The 22,117-nt window shown below is 34.4% G+C and overlaps 2 protein-coding genes across 2 annotated transcripts; one reads left to right on the top strand and one right to left on the bottom strand.

The window, feature by feature from the left end:
• Positions 1-3,068: 3,068 nt before the first annotated feature.
• LOTGIDRAFT_167509 (hypothetical protein) lies at positions 3,069-10,097 on the bottom strand (the record flags this gene model as incomplete). The annotated part of the gene is made up of 15 exons (XM_009065011.1): positions 3,069-3,156; positions 3,380-3,514; positions 3,799-4,012; positions 4,200-4,288; positions 4,446-4,599; positions 4,760-4,875; positions 5,098-5,243; positions 5,398-5,507; positions 5,686-5,820; positions 6,040-6,166; positions 6,364-6,567; positions 6,799-7,001; positions 7,246-7,435; positions 7,967-8,080; positions 9,930-10,097. The coding sequence occupies 15 exons, from the start codon at positions 10,095-10,097 to the stop codon at positions 3,069-3,071; spliced, it is 2,193 nt and encodes a 730-aa protein (XP_009063259.1).
• Positions 10,098-16,227: 6,130 nt separating this feature from the next.
• Positions 16,228-21,272, top strand: LOTGIDRAFT_235604 (hypothetical protein; the record flags this gene model as incomplete). The annotated part of the gene is made up of 7 exons (XM_009065010.1): positions 16,228-16,453; positions 16,696-16,859; positions 17,178-17,326; positions 18,018-18,077; positions 18,580-18,681; positions 19,044-19,104; positions 21,123-21,272. The coding sequence occupies 7 exons, from the start codon at positions 16,228-16,230 to the stop codon at positions 21,270-21,272; spliced, it is 912 nt and encodes a 303-aa protein (XP_009063258.1).
• Positions 21,273-22,117: the final 845 nt, after the last annotated feature.

The following is a 22,117-nucleotide window of genomic DNA, read 5'->3' as shown; positions in this document are numbered from 1 at the left end:
TCATTGATAAAAAAAATTGCTTTTTATGAACAAGTTAGATCGTTAGATTTATTCTTAATTTTCAAGGATATTTTCTTAATTAGATATTTGTTAGAATTATTAAGTCAGGTTTTTAAATTGACGGGCGATTGGATTGTGCTTTATTTTTATAATTTATTTTAAACTTAGCCATGTCACTGAACTGATATTCTATACTCCATGACTCAAGCTTTTTTCTTCTGAGTTTTAATTTCCATTGAAACTTCTTAATTCACGACAGTTAGTTAATAATTAACAGATATCTGAGTGGGAGACTGTCAGTTTACTCCATGACTCTTGAGTTTTTTTCTTAAAATTTCTTTACGTCTTTATTGACAGTCTGAAAATTCTTAATTCTTAACTTAAAACTTTGAACAGAACATTGAATATAAAAATGTTATACAGTAAGATATTTTCTAAACTTATGAGTTTTGAAAAGAACATTTGTAAATTGTAGAAACATTGTATATCTCCTACGATGAAGATGTATGAAGCTTCTTTAAGATTGTGATCCTGTTGCCAATATAAGTTATTATTATTATTATTATTATTTATTATCTAAAGTGCTATGGTTACAGAGTAGTCTGCCATTTTCTTCTACCCTTGAAATTTCAAACTGAATCTACCGTCTTTGTTTTGTGGATTATGGATTCAACTTTAAGAGAACTCGTGTGAATGTCTAAATGGTATGAATAATTTTAGAAAGCTCACGATTGTATGACTTTTAGAGGACTGGTAGTAAATTGTTATTGATATAAATAATATTACTTTCCAATTGTATAACAATCTTTCAGATTTGAATAAGATAGATGTATGTCTAGAACATTATTCAGTTATTTTTAATTAAGAAACGTTACCAGTTTGAAATTATAAGGGTAGAAGAAAATGGTTTCATTTGCTAGTCAAGATATTACAAGTCAAAATAGTCAAAGTTTCAGCTAGTTTTTAGTTTAGTTTAAATACATATTAATTATTATTATGAAAATTATTTAATATTAAAAATCTAGTCTAAAAATATCACATGTATTTATTAAATTTCTTTGAAATATATAAATAAGTTATCAACTCTTCTAATATTTCAAACATGGTGCAGAATAGTAGGATGTAAAACTCCACTCATTTCATTTCAAATATTTGAATATCTTAAAGTTTTTTTCTTATAATTATGCAAATTTTCTACTCCCTGCTATATTTCTGTTTCTTTCCATCTTTTTACATATCACTTGTGTTTGTGATTTTTCCTTCAGATTTCAACCAGAGCATGCTTTTTATTCTGAAACACCTCATATCACTGTGTATTGTGCTAGTCAACGTGCAGTCTTGATTAACTCACTAAGGAGTAGTGAATAGAATTGAAGCTCTGTCTAATTTCACTTGTCCACTCGTGTGCACTCTTGGTCTCTGATTTCTGGCGCACAAGAGACAAAAAATCTCCAGTCATTAGATAATTTTGTACGGATCATGTAATTGAAAGGAAAATGAATAAGATTGTTCGTGTGGACACAGCATCAGGAGTAGCTAAATAGGACCCGTGTCATTTCATTTGTCTTTATGTTACAATTGTCAATATTGGCCCTGTGATTTGTTACGATTGTCAATATTGGCCCTGTGATTCGTTACGATTGTTAATATTGGCCCTGTGATTCGTTACGAATTGTTAATATTGTCTGAATATTTCTGATGTTTTTTCCCGCTTCTGTTATGAAATCTGAAGGGAAATCTAGTTGTTGCGTGTGATGTCTTTTCCACTCTGCTTCTTTATTTATATATTCATTAAGCTGCCATATTTTTTCTTTGTTTCATCTTCACATGTTCAAAAGATTCAGTAATACCCAAAGGTTTTCCTTGTTGAATGAATCCCTTGATTCTGTGAAGATGTAATGACAATCATTTTGCCGATCCTATTTTCATAAAAATTATAGCCTGATTATTTTACTCATTACAAAATAAATAACATATTATTCATATTGGCTGTTGTGAAATGTGGGTGTGAACATAGTGGGGGCAGAGAAAGGGTAGAATTGTGGGTAAAAGGGAGGGGGACATGACTAGGGTGGGGAAAAAAGTTTTGGAGGAAGGATGTATACATTAGAGCTCCTCTCATGCTGTCAACATGTTTTTGATATACTCTTCTCATCTGAACAACTAGAGTTGTAAATGGGATTCCCCCCCCCCTCCTCCTCCTTCTGCAGGACCCCCCTTATTTTTAATTCATATGGGTCTATTAATGAAAACTATAGTATATAATTTGTACAAATATTTTATATACAATGTAATATAAATTATATCAACAAAAATCAACAAAAATATATTTACAAACTAATGCTAGGAAGCAAGATGATTATAGATCATACATCCAAAAAGCAAATTAATAACACTTTATAATAAATATTGTTACTATAACATGTTTCATCATATTTATATATATAATCGTACCATGTCTCCCTTTCAAAATTAGGATTAAGCACCATACATGATTCACAGATATCATACCATCTCAAGGAATTAGGCCATATTCAAGTCACATTTACCAGGGGAGATAATAATCCTCTCTCACCATATTCTCTTTAATATTCACTGTGGTATAGAATATTCACCCTATTCTATAATGTATCGTGCATCTCATGTTCACAAATATAGTTCTGTACTATTTACAGCCAAGCATATCATTTACAGCGTGGTATAGTTTATATTTAGCACATTGTAACACAAATTGTTGATAACACATTGGCTATTGGTTAAACCAGATAACGCATCTACTCTACTTGATAAATAAATTAGATGTTTGCTTCTTTTTGTATATCGGAAAATCCACCATTTGTATTGTCCTTTCAATGTCTGTCCTGGTCAATGAATCTCATCTATAATATTCAGGTCAAACGACCATGAATATGTGAGTATACCCAGGGTAATGGATAGAAACAAAATCGCCAGATACCACATGATGTATCAACAGTAAGCTATATTAGAACTATGATACATGAAACGAGATCCCAACCATCCTCTTTTCATAATTTACACATTTTTTACACAAGTTACATATATGTAATTCAGGTTGCTAGGATACAGGTTCCGTTAACTGTTTGTTTGAAACCTTGACAACAATATGATTGACACACAGATAAATACGACTGATATCTGAAATATACAAAGAATCATATTTTCATATTATGGTCAGATTATAACTGTCAGTATCAACTCCCTATGTAACCTTATCATTGACTTTACTATAGAGTTATAGTGCGTATTATAGTCGCAATTATATGATATATGTTTAAGTCATTTAGTGCGCATTATAGTCGCAAATTTATGGTATATGTATCAACAATGTTTGAATTACAATCGACCTGCCGTGACCTACCTCGTACATGTTTTCAGTGGCCAGAACAAACCACATCTATACTCTACTCTTCTCACTTGGTTACACAGAGTAACCAAACTAATCTTACACTTCTCAATATTACACGTTACCGTCTTTTCTTCTAAACTTTTACCACTGTAATAACAAGATTGGTGAGGAATGGTTGAGATCTATTTGACTGGATGGATGATGAACAAGAACAGGTTACCTTTGTAGAAGATGTGTGCAGTTGTCTCCTATACTATCATGATCGATTATCTGTGATGGGGTGGGATGGATTTTGAGCTACAGTACTATATAGTGGTCTTCTGGTTCCAGAATGGGATATGCCAAGAATGCATGGTCGAAGGTAAGAAAGAACGTAAAAGAATAAGTATATTCTGCAGATCGCTAGAAATTGTACATTCAAAGGAACTTACCCACAGCTTGTAGGATAGTCGCAAGTCCGCCGCACCTTCTTTCTCCCACACCCACCACACTGTCGCGAGCATTGCGTCAAGTCCGTCCAATCCGACCATCCGACATTTACGTCGTTGCTGATATTGGTCTCGGAATAGTTCACTACCACATGGTTAGACACTTTAACTCTTTGTGTCGTGGTTGTTGGTGGTGCTGCAATCCGCCTCTGCGATGCTGAAATGAAGTAGATCTTTTGATTAACTCGACACAGACCACGATTAAAGATTCAAGGTTTATAGCTTTATATTTCATCTAGTGAATTACATTTTGAATACGGAATTGCAGGCTGTATCTCCAAACTTCATGAGAACCGAACCTCGGATTCGGATTCTGAAAGGTACTACGGATGGCTGTTACTCACCAATACACTTGCCATCTACCAACTTCCTGTTTCCACAGCAATATTTTTCTTCTTCATCACACGTCGACTTTCTTCTCATCGTTTTGTTTCTGAAAAATACATGGAAAATTAAAGTTTAAAAGAAGAAACTAAACCCTTTCAGTCCCGGAATCTTTCAAATCCGATGCCAGGATCCTTTACAATTCTGAGACAAAGCATTCGAGATAGGGATAGAGGACAGGGGCGTGAGTATTCAAACTGACTTACACATATCCACCACAATCAGCCCCAGGGGGTATGAAAAAAACAGGGCACTCTTCCTTCACTCTCACTTGCCACTCCTGTATGCATGACCTAGTGACATGTCTGACACACGCCTTCTGTTCTAACGGTTCATCGGTCGTACAGCCTCCACATGATTCTGAAACAATACCAATAATCAAGATTCACAAACCATAGATTTCCGACTATAATGCGCACTATACGACATCAAGACATATACCATATACTTGCAACTACAATGCGCACTATACGATCTATAAGAGTACCTGCACAAATGTCTTAGATCTTAGTTGTCTTACCGGATGAAACGGAAGCCTGGAACCCACCATAACCACCGGAAGTAGATCGAAATATGACTAGCATCTCATTGCCCTCTGAGACAATAATCTTGTTGGGAGGTACGGTACAGCAAAACCTAAAAGAAACCATAACATTCACAAATAAACCATTGAACATGTCTTATAACATCAACAATGAAACGAAAGAATAACTTTGCATTATTGATGGTACAGAGCAATATTTTAAATTGTGGTCCGACAGAGATCACAAGACAGGATCTTATTCTCTTTCACGGTTGTGTTTGCTAAAGTTCACCCATTCCACTACATGTTTGTCTGGTTCTATTTCAGGAACTTACCGTGCACCAGTTCCACCAAAACTAGTATGGTATTTGACTTCCAGGAAATCTTCAGTACATGGTATTCGTGTCGAGTTGGAACAGTTGGGTGTGAACATAAAATTCTTACTGGAAACATTCAGGTAGACTGATTTGCCTTTTTTAGCCTGAAACAAAAAACCCCAAAAAGGCTAATTTTCTTTTAAAATCATATTCTAATCAGTGAAAAGTCAGTGCCAATTTTTGCTCAAACCCCCTTTCCAGATTACCACTTGCTGTAGCTTGCTATCGTTACGGACATCCAGTAACTAGCCCCCTTACCTTGATCAACCAATAGCAGCGTTGTCCAGGACGAAAGTTATAAGGAAATCCAGGTGTTGTTATTTTATACGTTTCTGTACCTTCAATCTGTAATGTCCCTCCACATGGCTCTGAAAGTACAAGATTCAATTCCTATACTATTCTGATTATAAGGAAGCCTTCGATATACGCTAGTTAATCCACAAGTTTAATATAAGGCTGCAGCCAGCTGGTTTATCACCAAGATGAGTATCGGAGGCCAAGGAAAGGTTTAAGGATAATTTAAGGATGTCACAAAAGAGATATTACCTCCGAGAGCAGGAGCCACGGTCTCGCACTGGGCTCCACGCAGACCTTCCGGACACCTACATCTGTTACAGTTGAGAGGATCTGTGTATCCATCATGTCGACAGTTGTTTTCTGTTAGTGCTTGTGGACATTTCTCTGGAAGTAAGAACAATATCAATGTTAAGCAATATGGTGGAGTTCGAATCCCCTCTAGTTCGTCATTCGTTCATTTGTACTAGGCTGGGATTTCCCGACTAGGCTACCAGTCTACTGATGACTTGATTCGGTCAGAAAATTCGGAAGATGGTCAGGCAATGCCCAAACCCTCTTTTTGTTTTTTGAAAAGTTCACGTATGTTGATAAGAAAACACTTACTGTTACAGTAGGCCAGGTTGGCTAGTTTGGTATCAAAGAACGATAACTCCACCCTCTGACCTAGCACTCTCTGGAGTAAAGGATCTATTGTTTTAATCGTCATCACCTGATCATTGTACGAATATTCCTTAAAAAGATTCAAAAAAAAAAGATTGAAGGGAAATATTTTGCTCTTGTTAAAAGTTTTATATTTACATTCAACAGTCTACACCGGAATGATACTACGCAGGTGACCATCAAGGGATCCATTTCAGATCACCAATCAAACTTTGCGCACTCTGGAATATCTCAAAATGTGGTCTTAAAAACTTCTTAAGTACTTACAGTTGATTTGTAATGCATGATGGATCCACTATCATAAGGTATACCCAGATTAATGACGTCACGCCAGGATTCTTCCACAAAGTTATAATCCTTGCCATATTTGACATTTTCATACAGCACAGTCACGTGATCGTCTCTGTCTGGTCGAGATTGCTCGTGCCAGAATCCAATGGCGTGACCTATTTCGTGAATGATGGTTCCAACCTGGAATTTGAATTGGAAAACCGCCATTAATACACCATTATTCAAAATTGTCCAAGAGACCTATCAGGTATTTCTGTGGCATTTGTTGGTAGTCCTACCCCGGAAGGTCTGAATCCACCATTATTCAATGCTATCCAAGAGACCTCTTAGATACCCCTTGTGGGAACCAAGGTCCTAGGACGGGGTCACCTATGGTCTGCAGGACCATTATCCTTAAAGAAAAAAACTTACATTGAAACAGCCAGCACCAATTGAGACTTCTTGTTCTCTAAAAGCCTTCTCCTTTCCTACGTAGGACCAACATCCAATGTCTTTTTTAAACAATATGACTGGCTTCATGGCTGTATAGTTAGCATCTACTTCTTCAAATGTGATACACGTCCTGCCTTCCCAGTGTCTGATCGCCTTCCGGATATGGCTCTTCTCTACCTCATCTGTAACAGAATAGATTTTCACCTAAAAGGCTCTGATATCTGGTCCAATGTATATGGAATTATTGGAACCTCACGTCGGATGAGATGACATCGGTGGGCCTCACACCTTCTGGGGTTTAGTGGGCTTCGCACCATCTTGACATCTGTGGACCTTGCCATCTCGACGTCTGCTGACTACCCCCCCCCCCCCCCTTTTTTTCGACACCGCGATCTTCGTCGTGTTTAGCTAAGATGTGCATCTTACCATGAATTGCTTTCCCTTTCGTATCGAATCTGTAAGGAATGGGGAAATCCCACATTTTATAATCCTTAGAAGTCATCTTTCGTTTCTGTCGTTCAGAATTTTCTTCCACCTTTTCTACTGCCTCTGATGGTCGCAGCATGATGTCACCTTCAAATAGGAGGTTGGTTGTTTTGGATACAGGTCTGTTTTTCTGGAAGAGACAGAAACAGTGTCAAAAATGAGAGCAATATGAGATGAGGGGGGGGGGGGGGGGGGTGGTGGTGGTTGAGGTCAGTGACCAATTTATTCTTAAAGTTACTAAAAGACCCTCTCCTACCCCCTTACCCTATTTGAGACCAGGAATATAGGATTATTGTGTTGATTGAGTGGAATGAGAAACGACAGTCAGTCGAGTCAATATTGGTGATTCCTGACACCAACAATACGTCTCCAGCACCCAGTGTGATCTTGCATTGATCCACCATGTACAGTTATATAGAAATCAATTCGGACATGGGTCAGCATAGGTCGTGTGTAGATCAAAATGTAGATATAGATGTCTTGTTTAAGATATTCTTCCCGTGTGTCTTCACAGCAAGTCATCAATAATTCCAATGGTTTCTTCAATGGTAACGTAGTCAACAAAGGTCGTAGGTCAAACAGGTTAAAGTGGGGCCCCTGATGAAAGTAGTATTAAGGGGGAAGCACTGGCCGATATCACAAAGAGTAGTACTAAACTTACTTGTATTGGTTTGTGTTTTTGACGAGCTATACGAGTTTCTAATAGTTGTAATGTCGACCATACAACTTTTCTTTCTTCTACTGTCTGGTCATCGTGGATATCATCTGGACCAACCTGGAATTATTCACAATTTGTTGTCAGATTGGACTATAATAAGACAACCCCCTCACATTTTGCTATGATTATTTCATAATACGGTTAGTTTTAGTGGAATTGCAAGAACCACTGAATGAAATTGGAATAAAATCATTTTAAATCCTTAAAATTCACGATTGGTCCAAGGCTCTACCTTGAAATCTTAGGTTATATCTAAAAATATATATTAATACTAAGTGATACATTGTTTATTTAAACAAATCAGATAAAAACCAGGTATCTCTTATGATGTAATGAAACAAATTGCCCATATTTACTTTTTTCAGAGTTATCTTTCTTTGATGTATACCGCCACGCCCAAACCTTATCCCACCTCATTCTCTATACTTATGGAAATACTATTTGAATGTGGTTCGCTTTTGTACTGTTGGATTCGTTCACCCAATCTGTTACTTTTGGTTAGTCTGATATAGAAATGTTTCTAGTTTGTATACGTATTCCTTTAATAGGGCGTGAATTTTTGAAAAATTTTTGAAAAAGAAATGAAAGACGTCAATGTATTAATTGAAAAAGATGATGTTTGAATATTGTTTAAGGCGAGACGAGATTCCTATCAATATTTCAATATACAATTCATAAAAATACCATAAAACGAGGCCTGCAGGCATCTCCAGTGATACAAGACATGGTGTAACATAATGTCAGTATGTTACAGGGTTTGCTTACTGCTTACTAACACCAGTCCTCTTCCCTGGTTCTTGTTTTTAACATTGTTGGTACCGGTAATGGTATATCATTCAAGACAGAGTCGTTATTCTGACAGTCCCAATCAAATGATAATTTTGCGCACGGCCCCAATTGTTGTAAATGTAATAACAGTAAACAATGTAATAATAAGTGTAACAAATTTGCTCACTGTCCCAATGTAATAATAGGTGTAACTAATTTGCTCACTGCCCCAATGTAATAATAGGTGTAACTAATTTGCTCACTGTCCCAATGTAACAAATTAAGTAACATTCCATTATTTTTGTAAATGAAATAGATTTGGACAAAGCCCCTATTTTTTCAACCTTTTTGTGGTTAATGAAACAATGTTAATAATTTTGGCCACAGTCCGTATCGTGGTAAAGGGTAACTTTTACTGTCCCCACCCCCCTAGCGTCTGTTTCACCTGGGCCCTGATGTAAATGAATTTCCGCTCTCAACTGGCTTAAGGCGAGTGACAGATCGTAAAGGAGATAATATTAACAATTCATTCAAATATTTTTCAGGTACAATACAAATATCTTTTTTATTTCAATAAATAATTATTCACTTCAGTGATTTTTAACTGTGATTTCTCTTTCAATTGTTAGAAAAAATCATATTAAATTATGAAATTTGATTGTGTACAAATACAGGGCATTGTTGTGATCATTTTGACGGTAATTTTTACGGATTTACGGAAATTTTCTTTAGAAATTACTCCAAATTAAGCCAGTGGATTTATGTTCTAATTATAAAAGTAAAAGCAAAATCCAACAATATACAATGTACGTGTATTACCAGTGAACAATTATACTAATTGTTTCTATTTAGATGGCAACTCAAAAGAGCGCAAAATTATATATAAATATATAGAGGAATATTTTGGAATAGAATTTCTTTTCAAATCGACGAAATGTTTATGTAAAATTTGAAAAGTGAGTATTATCGTCGTCTGCTTTCATCGGAATTGAGTATCTTACAATTCTGAAACTCTAATCAAAATCGGAAGGAAAATAATCTCTTAAACATTTATTTTTCGGGTGGTTTAACTAAATATTTTAGTATCTCTTTTTTGAAACTAGGGGTATGTTGAAAATCTATTAATTAATTTACTTACCATAATTTCTGAATCGTCGGAAAGTAATTCATCGGAGAGTAACTTGTCCGAATTGGAATTATCCGACAGAGAATTGTCCACGAGTAATTTGACTGGTGAAGAATATATTAAATCCAATCGGAATATTAGTAATGACACCACTAGCATCCAAACACACCGTTTATCCATTTTGGCGATTTTTTCTGTCCTTTTTTGTCGAATAACGAGAGTGTTCTGGGTTTGTTTATTTGTTTTGAGATTAATTTGTTTATTTTAGGTTCTTATCACACATTGTGTATTCTATCTTATTTAAGGTCTGATCTCCGATTAAAATTTCCATTCTTTCATTTCAATTTTACAACAAAGTACTAATTTTATTACTGTAGTTACTCCGATAATTTTTATCGAAAAATTAATCGAATGAATTAATATCCACGCAATATTTCTGACTGAGAATAACAATTTTCAAAATAAATTATAAAAGTTAATTTAATTTAATTCGCCACTCTCCAATTTCAACTTGCTTTCAATGCTTTTAATATCCAGTGATATCTTAATCCACGGTTGATAATGCACCTGCATATGCACGTACGAAATGATCCTATTTGAATATCCGAAATTTGAAAACAACTTGATTAAAACGTGGAATTAAACGATGTATGGAAAATGACAATTAATTTCAACTTTCTATTACTTTCTCTATAAATATTAAACTGATAACGACCAATGGACCAATCAGAAGACAGGAATTTTATCAGTAAATTTTCTATTTGGGATGTATGTGCCTTGGGGTCAGTCAAATCAATCGAAATACACTGAAATATTGCCAGCAAATTTCAGAAATAGCCTTTAATGAAACCCAATTGAGTTTAGACGAAGGACAGAATAAATAGTCCTAGCGGAACATTATTGCCTATCTGACTCTCAGGATGTTAAGTTGAAAAACCCAATCTCACAGTGGCATCTGGCGATCCAGAATTCGCTCAAACATCTTCTTCGACAGTCTAAGTATTCCAACAAATACACAATTGGATATTCGCCATAAAGTTATAACGGAGAATTAATATAACTCTATGGTAAACGCATATCAACTTTATTCGCCTCGAAACAGTCATCTTAAAAGTCAATAAAAAGCCGAGATTATTTTCGTTCTTAAAGCGGCTATGATTTCAGATTGACCTGGAAATATCGAAAACCTCTTGAGGGTAAATAAGAAAAGGATTGGATAAGTTGACTCAATGAAAGAGAAATTCCTTCTTCCAACCGACATTCTAGACAGGCGGATCATCGTAGCATATTCTCATAGCTTATTCATTCTGATCAATTTTTATATTATATAATAGGCTTACCACTGGCGGTGTATTATCGAAAAAATCTTTTAGGATGTTCTGGTGTCTTCACTTCTAACAATGCATCTAGGATATCCTAGCGCTGGGATCGTTTCGAGAATACGTGGCCAGTATCCCGGAAACTACGGGTTAGATAAAATATTTATCGTCGGCATTCAAGAACCGACGAAATTCAGTGGCTTAAGCCAGGGGTCCCTGTTTATTCAGACTAATTCTTGGTTTGGGGGGTTCCACCTTAGTTTAGGGAGGCAGACGCTTAGACCTACATGCTGTGATTCAAATTAATGGAATTACTAAAATTAATTTTTGTGGTTTTCATAATATTTTAATGTATCGGAATGTTAATGATATGCAAATTTATGCAAATATTTAACAGGATATTGTTTGGGTGCATTGTTTTAGCATCTTAGTAATGCATTACGTCATATTTGTGGGTGAGATTTTTGGGCGATGTCAAAACGGAAACGATAACAATTTCCAAATACGTAATTAATTGATCACGTGATAATTATTAAAGGGCTGATTACACTAAAAATTTTATTGAAGGTTTATCATATATTTATCTTTCCTGCTGTCGAAAAATATATGTGGAAAAGAATTAAAAAGGAACATTCCACAAGGCCGAAGATAGTTATTTCATTTAGTGCGTGGGGAAAGGGGTTTTGGATGGGAAGGCAGAGTTTGGTGGGGTAGTAGTTTAAATAAAACGTATAGGGCCTAATAAAACCATGAAAAACTAGTAATGTCATATGCAAATTTATGCAAATTTATGCCATTATTTCATTTTCCATTGTTCAATTCGTTTTATTCATTTTATTTTTAAATATATTTCATTTTAATTATTATGTTACAAAATAATGCTTAAAGGAGGAAATCGAAAAATAATGGGCCTCGTATGGGGAAAGCAAAGAAAATATTAAATCTAATACATCGAATATATGCTAATAAGGAAATACGCGCAAATATTACACCCTTTCGGTTTGTATCTTAAACATAAGCCAATCAATGCGAGGATTGAGAAAATATTTTGATAAAAATTACAAAGTCTTGTGAAATGTAAAATGAATTGAATTATAATTTCGTCTGCCCATATTTTTCTCAATGAAAAAAAAAATGAATTAAAAATAAATTGTCTAATAAATCGGTTTGTCGCCGATCAGTCGGAAATCAGGGGCTGTTTAACGGTACGCCTATAGTTGATTGAAGCGATAATTTGTTCAATATTCGACCACGCCTCCTCACGTATAGACCTGAATTTGACTTGTCTGTCATTTTTTATATCTGTGGTTTTCAATTGTTAGAGTTGTCTCATTTTAATGTCCATGGCTTAAAGGACATTATTTCAATTTTTAGGCATATTGTTTGATGTTTCAATAGATCTAAAGCTACCAATGAAACGTAGACCCTACCCAGACTTAAATGATACCTGTAGGCCTAGATCACCTTCTAATTTTAGTTGTTTTTCATGAAGAGTAAGCATACAATGTTAACCGGGGCTCTCCTGCATTTTTTTCTGGGAGTGGGGACACGTGGAATTGGTTCAACCAGTCCCTACGGTAGTTGGGCTACTGGTTGGTGTTAAGCATAATATTAAGATTCATTTTTAGAACCACAAAGCAGGTCATTGTAATCCCGCAAAATAATATATCTGGTGGCCAAACTTGTAGTCTAACGCCAAAGCGGAGAAATTGTTTGTTGTCTGAGTCCAGTCATCTCGCAGATGAAACTTCCGGTGCGTGACTTGCCTAAAAAAAAAATAAAACGTACAAATATTAAAATAGGACACAATATCATGTTGTGTAATTAACAACCAAATAAAAAATCGATAATGTTGATTTGAGACTACAATTTGTAACACTATTTTTTAGTGCAAAAAAGTGAAGAAGTAATGAAAGCAAAAGATGATACGTCATCAAAAGTGGGACAAATGACAACATTTATGACGTTTTACACATACGAGAACCTGCCAACTCGATAAGCTGCTGAAAATTTGTCATACAATTGGAATAGAATACTATGTCTAAAGACGGAAAAGAAGAAAATCTGCTCGAAAGCAGTCGAAGCAGTGGTACGTAACATAGTTTCATAGTTGGAATGGATATTTCAGGCGTAATGGCTAAGGGAAAAGGTTTTTATGTCAAAATTCGTCTGCCAGTCTGTGTGTGTCAAATTCAATTTGTTTTCAGAGTGTAGCAGCTGCTGCCAAATGAAAGAAACAGTCAGACATTAACTGGTGCATGCTTCTATTGTTTTATATTTTATAAATAATTTTGACCAGTGATTGTCTTGATTGAGAGAGGCAAGTTTATCACAACATCAATTAAAATTGACCCTCAGTACTGCAGTAGACAGTAAAGTCGTAAAGTAGAAACGCCTCAATTCAAACACAATTCTTTTAATCAGGCAATTATTATAGACTAAAACATGAAGACAAACATCCAACTGTCATTTTGTAGTCACTTTTTATTATTTAATAGATCAGAAGGTAGGTCAGAGTTGAGGCCACCATCATGAACAAATTCTGTATAAGTATCTCTGATAGATTATCACATGTTTACACCTTAATATCAGTTTAAAATTTTCCTTCAAATTAGGCATAAATAAACCAAGTACTAACAATCCAAACTGCAAAAGGAAATCCAAAATCCATAACAACAGCGTATCATCGGACAAACTACATTTGAAATAACCAAAAGAATAAAATAATACAATAATAAAATAACAAGACTCAATATTATGTTTCATAACTCACTTTTTCAATGGCAATATGTCACAAATTAACAGGAATAGTGTTTTTAACACAACAATTAGGCTACTGATTTAAAGCAGCATTGAAATATTTAGGGCATCTTAGAAATCCCGGAATCACAAACCTCTGTTGGACATCGAGTATCAGGTTAACCATCATATGTTCTTAGATTTGGGTCAAAATGAAAAATGTGTATAAAAAATTGAAAAATGCCCATTGTCATGCATCAATTCAAATTTTAATTGCATTATTGATTTGGCTAGTTGTTTAATTTCATTTCCATGAACTGCTGTCAGTCAATTAGTCAGAACTGTCAGTCACGTAGCTTATGCCGGTCAGGGTAGTAGAGTTTAGTCAGACAGGGTACTGTTCCATCAAAATGTTCTCTGAGATTTATCAGGGTTATGAAAGCATTGAGAATTCTTACATCGTTTTAGGTAAATATTTCTTGTTTCATTTTTGAGGATGGGTTGTGGGGTTGTATGTTACATACCGATAATTACAGGAAATTTGCTTGGTTACGTCAAATTGCTGGTGGTCAGGGGTTCTAATTTCAGTCATTGTTTGAACGTCTGGTTATCTTGAATAAGTCATCTTTTCGTATGATTCCAATCGACCCAGCTGTAAGTGGACACGGATAATCTGGAAAAGATCAATGCTAAAAGGTTTAGCAAATGACTAGCTGGTAGTCAGGTTCCTCGTGAACCTAAGTTGGGTTTAACATACAATGATCTTGGCTCTCTATTGGCAAACTGTAGTAACTTATAAATTCTGAAGTAATGTCTCTAAATAATAGATTATATAAGATGACAAATATAAATCTTGCTATTTATTGGTTTGACCAGAGGGCATACTAACTAACCTATTGAACTACCTCTCCTATCATTGGACAAACTCATACCAGTTTGATTTCGCTGCACATTGATTGGATAAACAGTCTTTTTTATTTTCTAATCACCAATCAAATGTCAGTTAGTAAAAACATTAATTTAAAAATAGATTATAGGCTTGTCATTGAGATTGATTGATAGGTAATGACTTTAATTCTGGTAGTTTTTGGTTTGCTGAGCAAGTGATTTGATTGGATAATGAATTAAGGCTTGACCAATCATGTGTGGTAGATGATATTCTGGGCTTCTAGATGTCTTTATGTGGTATTAGGTGTAGATGTGGCAATCAATGGATATGTTTGTCACAGTTATTATGTTGTGTTGTTTACTAATATAGCACCTTTACACTAATGAGCTGGTCACTGAAGCAGGTGCCCTTTCTTTATCACTGGGTATATTAACTAGTTCTTCAGACTCCTCGGCCAGTCAAACTCTGAACATTTTCAGTGGATACAAGACATAAGTGTAAAAGATTTCAAATATCCAGAGTGTTTCGTTTCTGCGCAGGATTTTGTTTACGTTACTGTTATAGAGACTGTGATTTTTTGTTAGTTGCTGGACATTTAAACCTGTATTGTATGTCGTTCGATGATGTATTTGTAAATATGATATATACTCAAATAACATGGGATATATTCTGAGTATGATTATGTGAACATTAGTTTCATTTGTCTTTATACCTAGTTCTCAATTGTTGTAAATTTCGCAAGCTGGAATTGGAAGTTGGACTTGGTACAATAGTCTTACATAATATTTAAATAGTTGGATTGTGTTGGTTTTAAATAAGCTCCCATGGTGAACCAAGGTGTTATAGTGTAAATATTGAGTTGTTATCATTAAAAGGATATGATATGAAGGATTATAAATAGGAGGGGTGAAATATCAGTTGATATTGGACTGATATCTTATTGAATATCACTTATCAATAGATGAAATATAGTTATTTATAGTCTGAATACAGTCTTATTGTGTCAGTATAATTTTCAGTACATGTAGTTTTTTCTTTCTACAAAATGGAATAAAGGAAACTATTATTAGATCTGTAGTGATTCTGTACTTTCTCATCAGATTCTGTCATATTCGTTCAAGTGGATTTCTCTGTCATGCTTTTTTTAAAATAATTGAAATTGGATTTTTGTTAAATTGTAAGAATCTTAGAATAGTGGTCTACTAGAACTGGAATAAAAGTTTGTAGTGGTATATCACAGACATCAGAATATTGAGTGGTATTATCACATTATCTTCAACTGTACCTCTATATGTACATGTATATATAGTTAACTTTGTTTCAATGATACAAGTCTCTTGACGAGGGCTAAAAATTTACAAAAATGAAGGACATAGAAAAAGATGCAACACTCCCAAAAAATATCAGACGTCAAATATCAAACGGGAATTCAGCGTCGTTAAAAACAGATGATAATGAAAATATTGAAAGAGAAGAAGAGGATTATAAAAATATGATTAGTTCCCTTGGCGACTATTCCAATTATCTCAGTATTACCCATGATGCAACGCTCTCAGATGACGAGGAATTCAAATCTAATGAGTTTGAAGGTACCATGTTTTAATATGCCTGGATATTATTATATTATCAGTTTATCATTCAGACTGTTTGAGTTAATTGCTGAAATCAGATTTACGAAAGGGTTTCACGCTCAGTCTGAATATCGAACAGCTTCAAACTCTAAGTAACAATATGTATCAGGTTCTGTTGTAAGGTTTCTAAGAGTTATATTAGTAAGAGCTTGAATTTTGTCTGACGTTACTTGTCATGATTTCTGTTAATATACTTTCAGATGAACACTCGTTTGATAACCTGAGTTCCCCCACCACGTTTGAGAAAGGAAGTATGGGGAGTGTTCACAGTGCTAGTAGTGGGATAGATGAAGACACGCCCGTCTACCAGGATCCTGTTGAGAAGGAGAAAATGATGTTAGAATTAAAGGAGGAACTTATTAAGGTAAATACAACCATGTTCTTTCTTCTGTTCAGTGATTTTTCTTACTTATCTGTATTTATTAAGGTAACTTCGTCCATATTTTCGAACCTCTTATCCATCGTTGTTTGATTTCTTACTCCTGATGATCCACGAGATCATGTACTTTGCTCATATGTAAAGGAAAATTAACCACCATGTCATTGTTGTATCAGAAACATATGAGTCGACAACATGAGATTAGCTCTAGTAATTTGAGTGTCCTTATCCCTTATTAGAGTAATAAATTGTTAATCTTTAAGTTATTTAAATTCTTTTAACTATTTTGTACCTGATATTTAGGTTGAGGGTGAGATAGCTACATTGAGACAAGTTTTAGGCACCAAAGTTCGCTACTCAACAGAATTAAAGAGAAAGATGGGAATCACGCCATTCCAAGAATTCAAGGCTGACATGGCGTCTGGTATTGAACAGATTCGAGGTTCAGATTCGTAAGTAAAATCAGGTTATTTTAGGTGTGGACTCTCGGAAGCATTGGCCCTGTACTCAGAACTATTATATTTTTGGGTGGATTGCAATATACGGAAACTAGCATCACTGGCTCAGAATTTTTAAACATTGAGGAGAATGGAACCAATGGCAACTTATGGTCTCAGTGTCAAGTTACAGTTATTTTCATGTAATATGTATTATTATGTTGCCTGTTCAGGGTTTGTGTGGGTTTTCTATTAACGTGTGGTTTCATCATTTCAAATCATGCTATCATTGGGTCTTGCTTTTGTGTACTGTAAATCTTAATGGGTTATATTGTGGATATATATTTCATCTTATTGTTCTAACAGCAATTTCACAGCTTCAGCACAAATATAATCAGCTATTTAGTTTCAAGATTAGAAAAATAACACGATATTTTCACTGTTAACATAGTGTTCACTTCATCAATTTCATAGATTAAGCACAATACTATCAAATATTTAGTTTCTATCAAATAGTTTAGTCTGCGATAACAGTGAACTGGAAGCAGACATTAACTTGTCATCTAACAACTAGCCTTGTTTTTAGACTATGTAGGTCTAAGCTAGTCTGCGATATCAGTTAACTGGAAGTAGACGTTAACTTGTCATCCACCGAACACTGTAGTTTATAGATAATGTAGTTCTAGGTCCTACCATTTTGTTTCAGTTATCAAAAGACAAATGAAAAATTGCATCAGATTAACGATAAGATTTCTAGTTCTCCTGTGTAAGTTTCTACTTTGTTTTTTTGTTTGTTTCGTTTCATTTTTACTTTATCATCATTCTTCATTGATATACCCCCATCATCGTTTATACCACAACCTTTATCAATAAAAAGATGGGACTGTGGTCCACTTTATCCAAATAGTTTCGTTAGAGGCAGTGAATTTTATTTAATCAAAACAATCTTAGCTGTATATAGTTTGCTTTTATGGTACCACATTCCTTACTCTTCTATCACCCGCTTGCTTTTTAGTTCTCCCTTGTTTTCACTTTAGTTGATGCCTATACATGTATTAGCTTGTGTTTTCTAGTATGATTGCTTTCTATAATATTTCAACTTCTCGTGTGTCTTAATTTCCTTAAACTCTACACCCAATATATCACTGTTTTAAATATATATATTTTGAGTTACAATACGACCTGACTTTGTAATACTGTCAAGTTATCAAGCATGGTTCACATGGCTCTATCTGTGGTTTAACCAAGATAATTTCTGTATGTTTCAGTTATCAGAAGACATCCGGAATGATGAAAACAGCCACGGAGAAAACAAGCTCAGCATTTTCTGCCGTCGGAGGTGTCGTGTCGAAAAAATTAGGAGACATCAAGTAAGTATTAATTGTTGACTGAATGATATCTATGAGTCTTGGCAATAGTGATGCCTTAATATGCTTAGTTTTAGTGTAAGGTTTTATAAGAGAAACTCTCTTATAGAAGCAATGGCTTAGGTTACAAGTAGGGACTGTGGATTTCAGCATTGGAATACATCAATTTGATAGAATATTACCTACTTCTAGAGAGATTTAGTGAAATTGCAGGAACCAAAAACTTTTGAATTAAAATTGGAATGGTACAAATCAACGCTATCAGTACCTCTTTACCAGTTTCAAAAATGGAGCATACTTGACGAACAAGGAGTCAGTGAATGGAAACGTAGCTAATATATTAATGGTAAACACTTGTTTTTTAGGAATTCACCTACGTTCAAATCACTAGAAGAGAAAGTAGAACATACATACACTAACGTGAAGGTAAGTCAGTCATTTATTTCACATACTGTTGTGAAGATGTTGAGCTAATTTTTGATATTGTCCAAAAAATAATTTTGCACTTGTCAAATGACCTGAACTATTGATCTAACATAAGCTTTGAAGGATATTTAGAAGCAGAGAGCACGTATTAACATAAAACACAAGGAAATATATTATGGTGTAAACATTACAAACTTTGTTAATAAAGAAGTCAGTTATACCATAAAATATTCCTTTGTTTTTTGATTATTGATCTAACACAGCCATATATATATTGGTCAAAATACAGAAGGGTTGTTGATTGAAAGTATTGACCAGTCATGTCTGACAGTTTTCTTAAAAAAGAGATAAAAAATAATTGTAGTATAAGCTTATTCATGACAAATATTTGAAGTATTTGTTTGAATTGTGTGCTGGGCTATATTTATCAAAAATTCCCCAAGATTTCAATCATATTAAGACTATTTAAAGCTGTAGTCAGACATGACTGGTAAATACCATCAAATCAACAGTCCTGATTGGTAGCTAGAGGATAGTAGATCTTGTAGCATGATTAATCAAAGGGATTTGAGGAATATATTCATACCTATATACATAGCTTAATATCTGGGATTTATTCTCTAAAACTTAGAACTTTAAAACAAACCTTTAATGATGTGATCGTTAATAAAGATTGGCTGTTATTTCACCAATAGACATTCTATCATAATGTTAACAAAAGTTGTAAACTTACAGTTATTTCTTATCCTAAATCATTCGTTAAACTGAAGCAAGTTGACACAATTAATATATAGCTATCTTGGATCATTCAATAAGTAATGTTAATAGCATAGTTTCAGTCACTCCCCTCTCTTATAACCACGAATAAAACCTTGTTATAGCACAGTTAGGCTCCTCCCACTTGTTTATACAATGAAAGATAAAAGGAAATTACTGATATCGTGTTATAATAAGTTTTAGAGAATAATTGCCCAAGTTAAAATTTTTGAATGTGGTTTTCTCCGAGCATCGTTTATCATTCTAAGCATCTCTGATCATCTCTTACATTTCCCTCCCCTAGTCCTCCCGGTCCATAGAAAATCTCAAAGATAAATTGGTGAGTGGTGTCTCAGTAATAGTCCCTCTTCTCTCTTCTCTCTTCTCTCTCATTGTGGGCTGGGCGATATTGGTCTGAGATTCTTTAAAAACGTCAGTAGGCTACAATATCCTAATATAAACAACGTATATTTTACAAGAATAATTACATTCAGAATTTTAATAGACTTTTTATTTGCCATTGGTCAGAATCAGAACCAATACACCAGGATGATATGGTCCTGTCTAACAAAACATTCATGAAAATATTCCAAAGTGTTTTGGTTTTGCTGACAGCACGAATCTTGATATAACAGTTTATCGCTCAGCTCTCTTCACACAGTAGTAGTAGTAGTAGTAGTCTCCCCTGTCATCATTCATTTTACTGGTGTTTATACGTTAGATAGTCTCTCATTTTATTACTATTTAATATCTTCTTTGATATACCAAGGTATCTGTGATAAACCACAGAACTTGTGTGTTACAGGCCTATAGTCTGGAGCAGAAATAGGATGTGTTATCTTGTGTTTTGATTTTATTTTTACCCACTGTATTGCATGTTTGTTATTTCTACATCACATAATAATAAATTCTAACTATTAATCTCTGTGTTTATGTGTTAATGTATATTATAGATTTATATTCAAACATATTAATGTATTATTGAAAGGATAGCTTTATGGTGACGGCACACGAACGGTTTTTGTTGCTGATTTTTGTGTCTGAAAATTCGTGTCTGCAACAAAAACTGTCCGTGTGCTGGCACCATTAGGTTAATAGTAGCATGAATAACATATTAGAAATACTTAAAGGGATATGGTTGTCTATTTTAATAATTAGTATTATTAGAAGACGTAGTTATTAGCTATTTATTGGTGAAAGAAGGGAGAGAACTCACTTACTAATAAATAACCCTCACCTTTAATATTTGTAATCTTATTTAGGGTTTTATTCAGGCCAAGGTCACAGGAAGTAAATCTAATCAAGAATTGGGGGAGGAGCTACAAGAGGATGTGGGAGGAGAAGGAGATGCAACGCCCCTAACAACCAGCAAGTCAACCCCACTACCAGAAGAAAAAGTTCCACTCAATTAGAAGATTTCTACCCAGAAAGAAAAAATCCACACTTTTGTTTTGTTCTTTATTTCCTTTTGAGTTTCTTCTGTAATTTTGACAGGCATTCTATTCTGAAATATGTTCCATTGAGTTGTAGGAATTCAGAACTGTCTCAGAATGTGGCTGCCTTCATGCAGATTCAGAATTATTTCAGAAACATATTTCTGTTGAAAAGCGGTCCACAAGAAACAATATTACTTACTTTAGATTTACAATTTCTATCTTTTCTTTTCTTTGATATTGAACCTAAATATATCAATGAATTGAATTACATTACATGATACTTTGATAGGTTAAAATAATATCATTAGAACGCAACTGTGATCGAAGACTTGTTAGATTACAATGGAGATGAAGATATCAGAAAAAAAAGAACAGAAATTGTTATTAAATTTTAATTGCATTGCACATCAATTACTCCTAAAACTCTTGTTGTATGATCGCTGATTTGGACTTCAGAAAATATATCGTTACTATTCTCATTAGAATTCTTGGATCTCTCTGACCTAAGAGAATCTGATTGGTCAAATACACATGGTGCAACCAATCAAATTCCTAGATATTATCTCGTGAAGAGAAACTTGCGTTATGATGTATCGAGTGTTGCTTTTCTTGCTTTAGTGAAGTGTAAATATGCTTCTTCTAAGTTTTTTCACATAATCTTTGGACTTCCATCTTTCAAAATTAGTTTCTGTTCCTCACAGTATTTGTACACTGTCAATATTTGTGTATAGTTGTACAACAATGAAGAACATTAGTATATTATTTGTAAATTTTGGATGATGATAGGTATAAACAAGTACTAAGACCATCTGCAGTTAAAG

This window comes from Lottia gigantea, assembly GCF_000327385.1.
Source record: "Lottia gigantea unplaced genomic scaffold LOTGIsca_67, whole genome shotgun sequence".
Classification (NCBI taxonomy): domain Eukaryota; kingdom Metazoa; phylum Mollusca; class Gastropoda; family Lottiidae; genus Lottia; species Lottia gigantea.
This window is presented reverse-complemented; position numbering and strand designations above follow the sequence as displayed.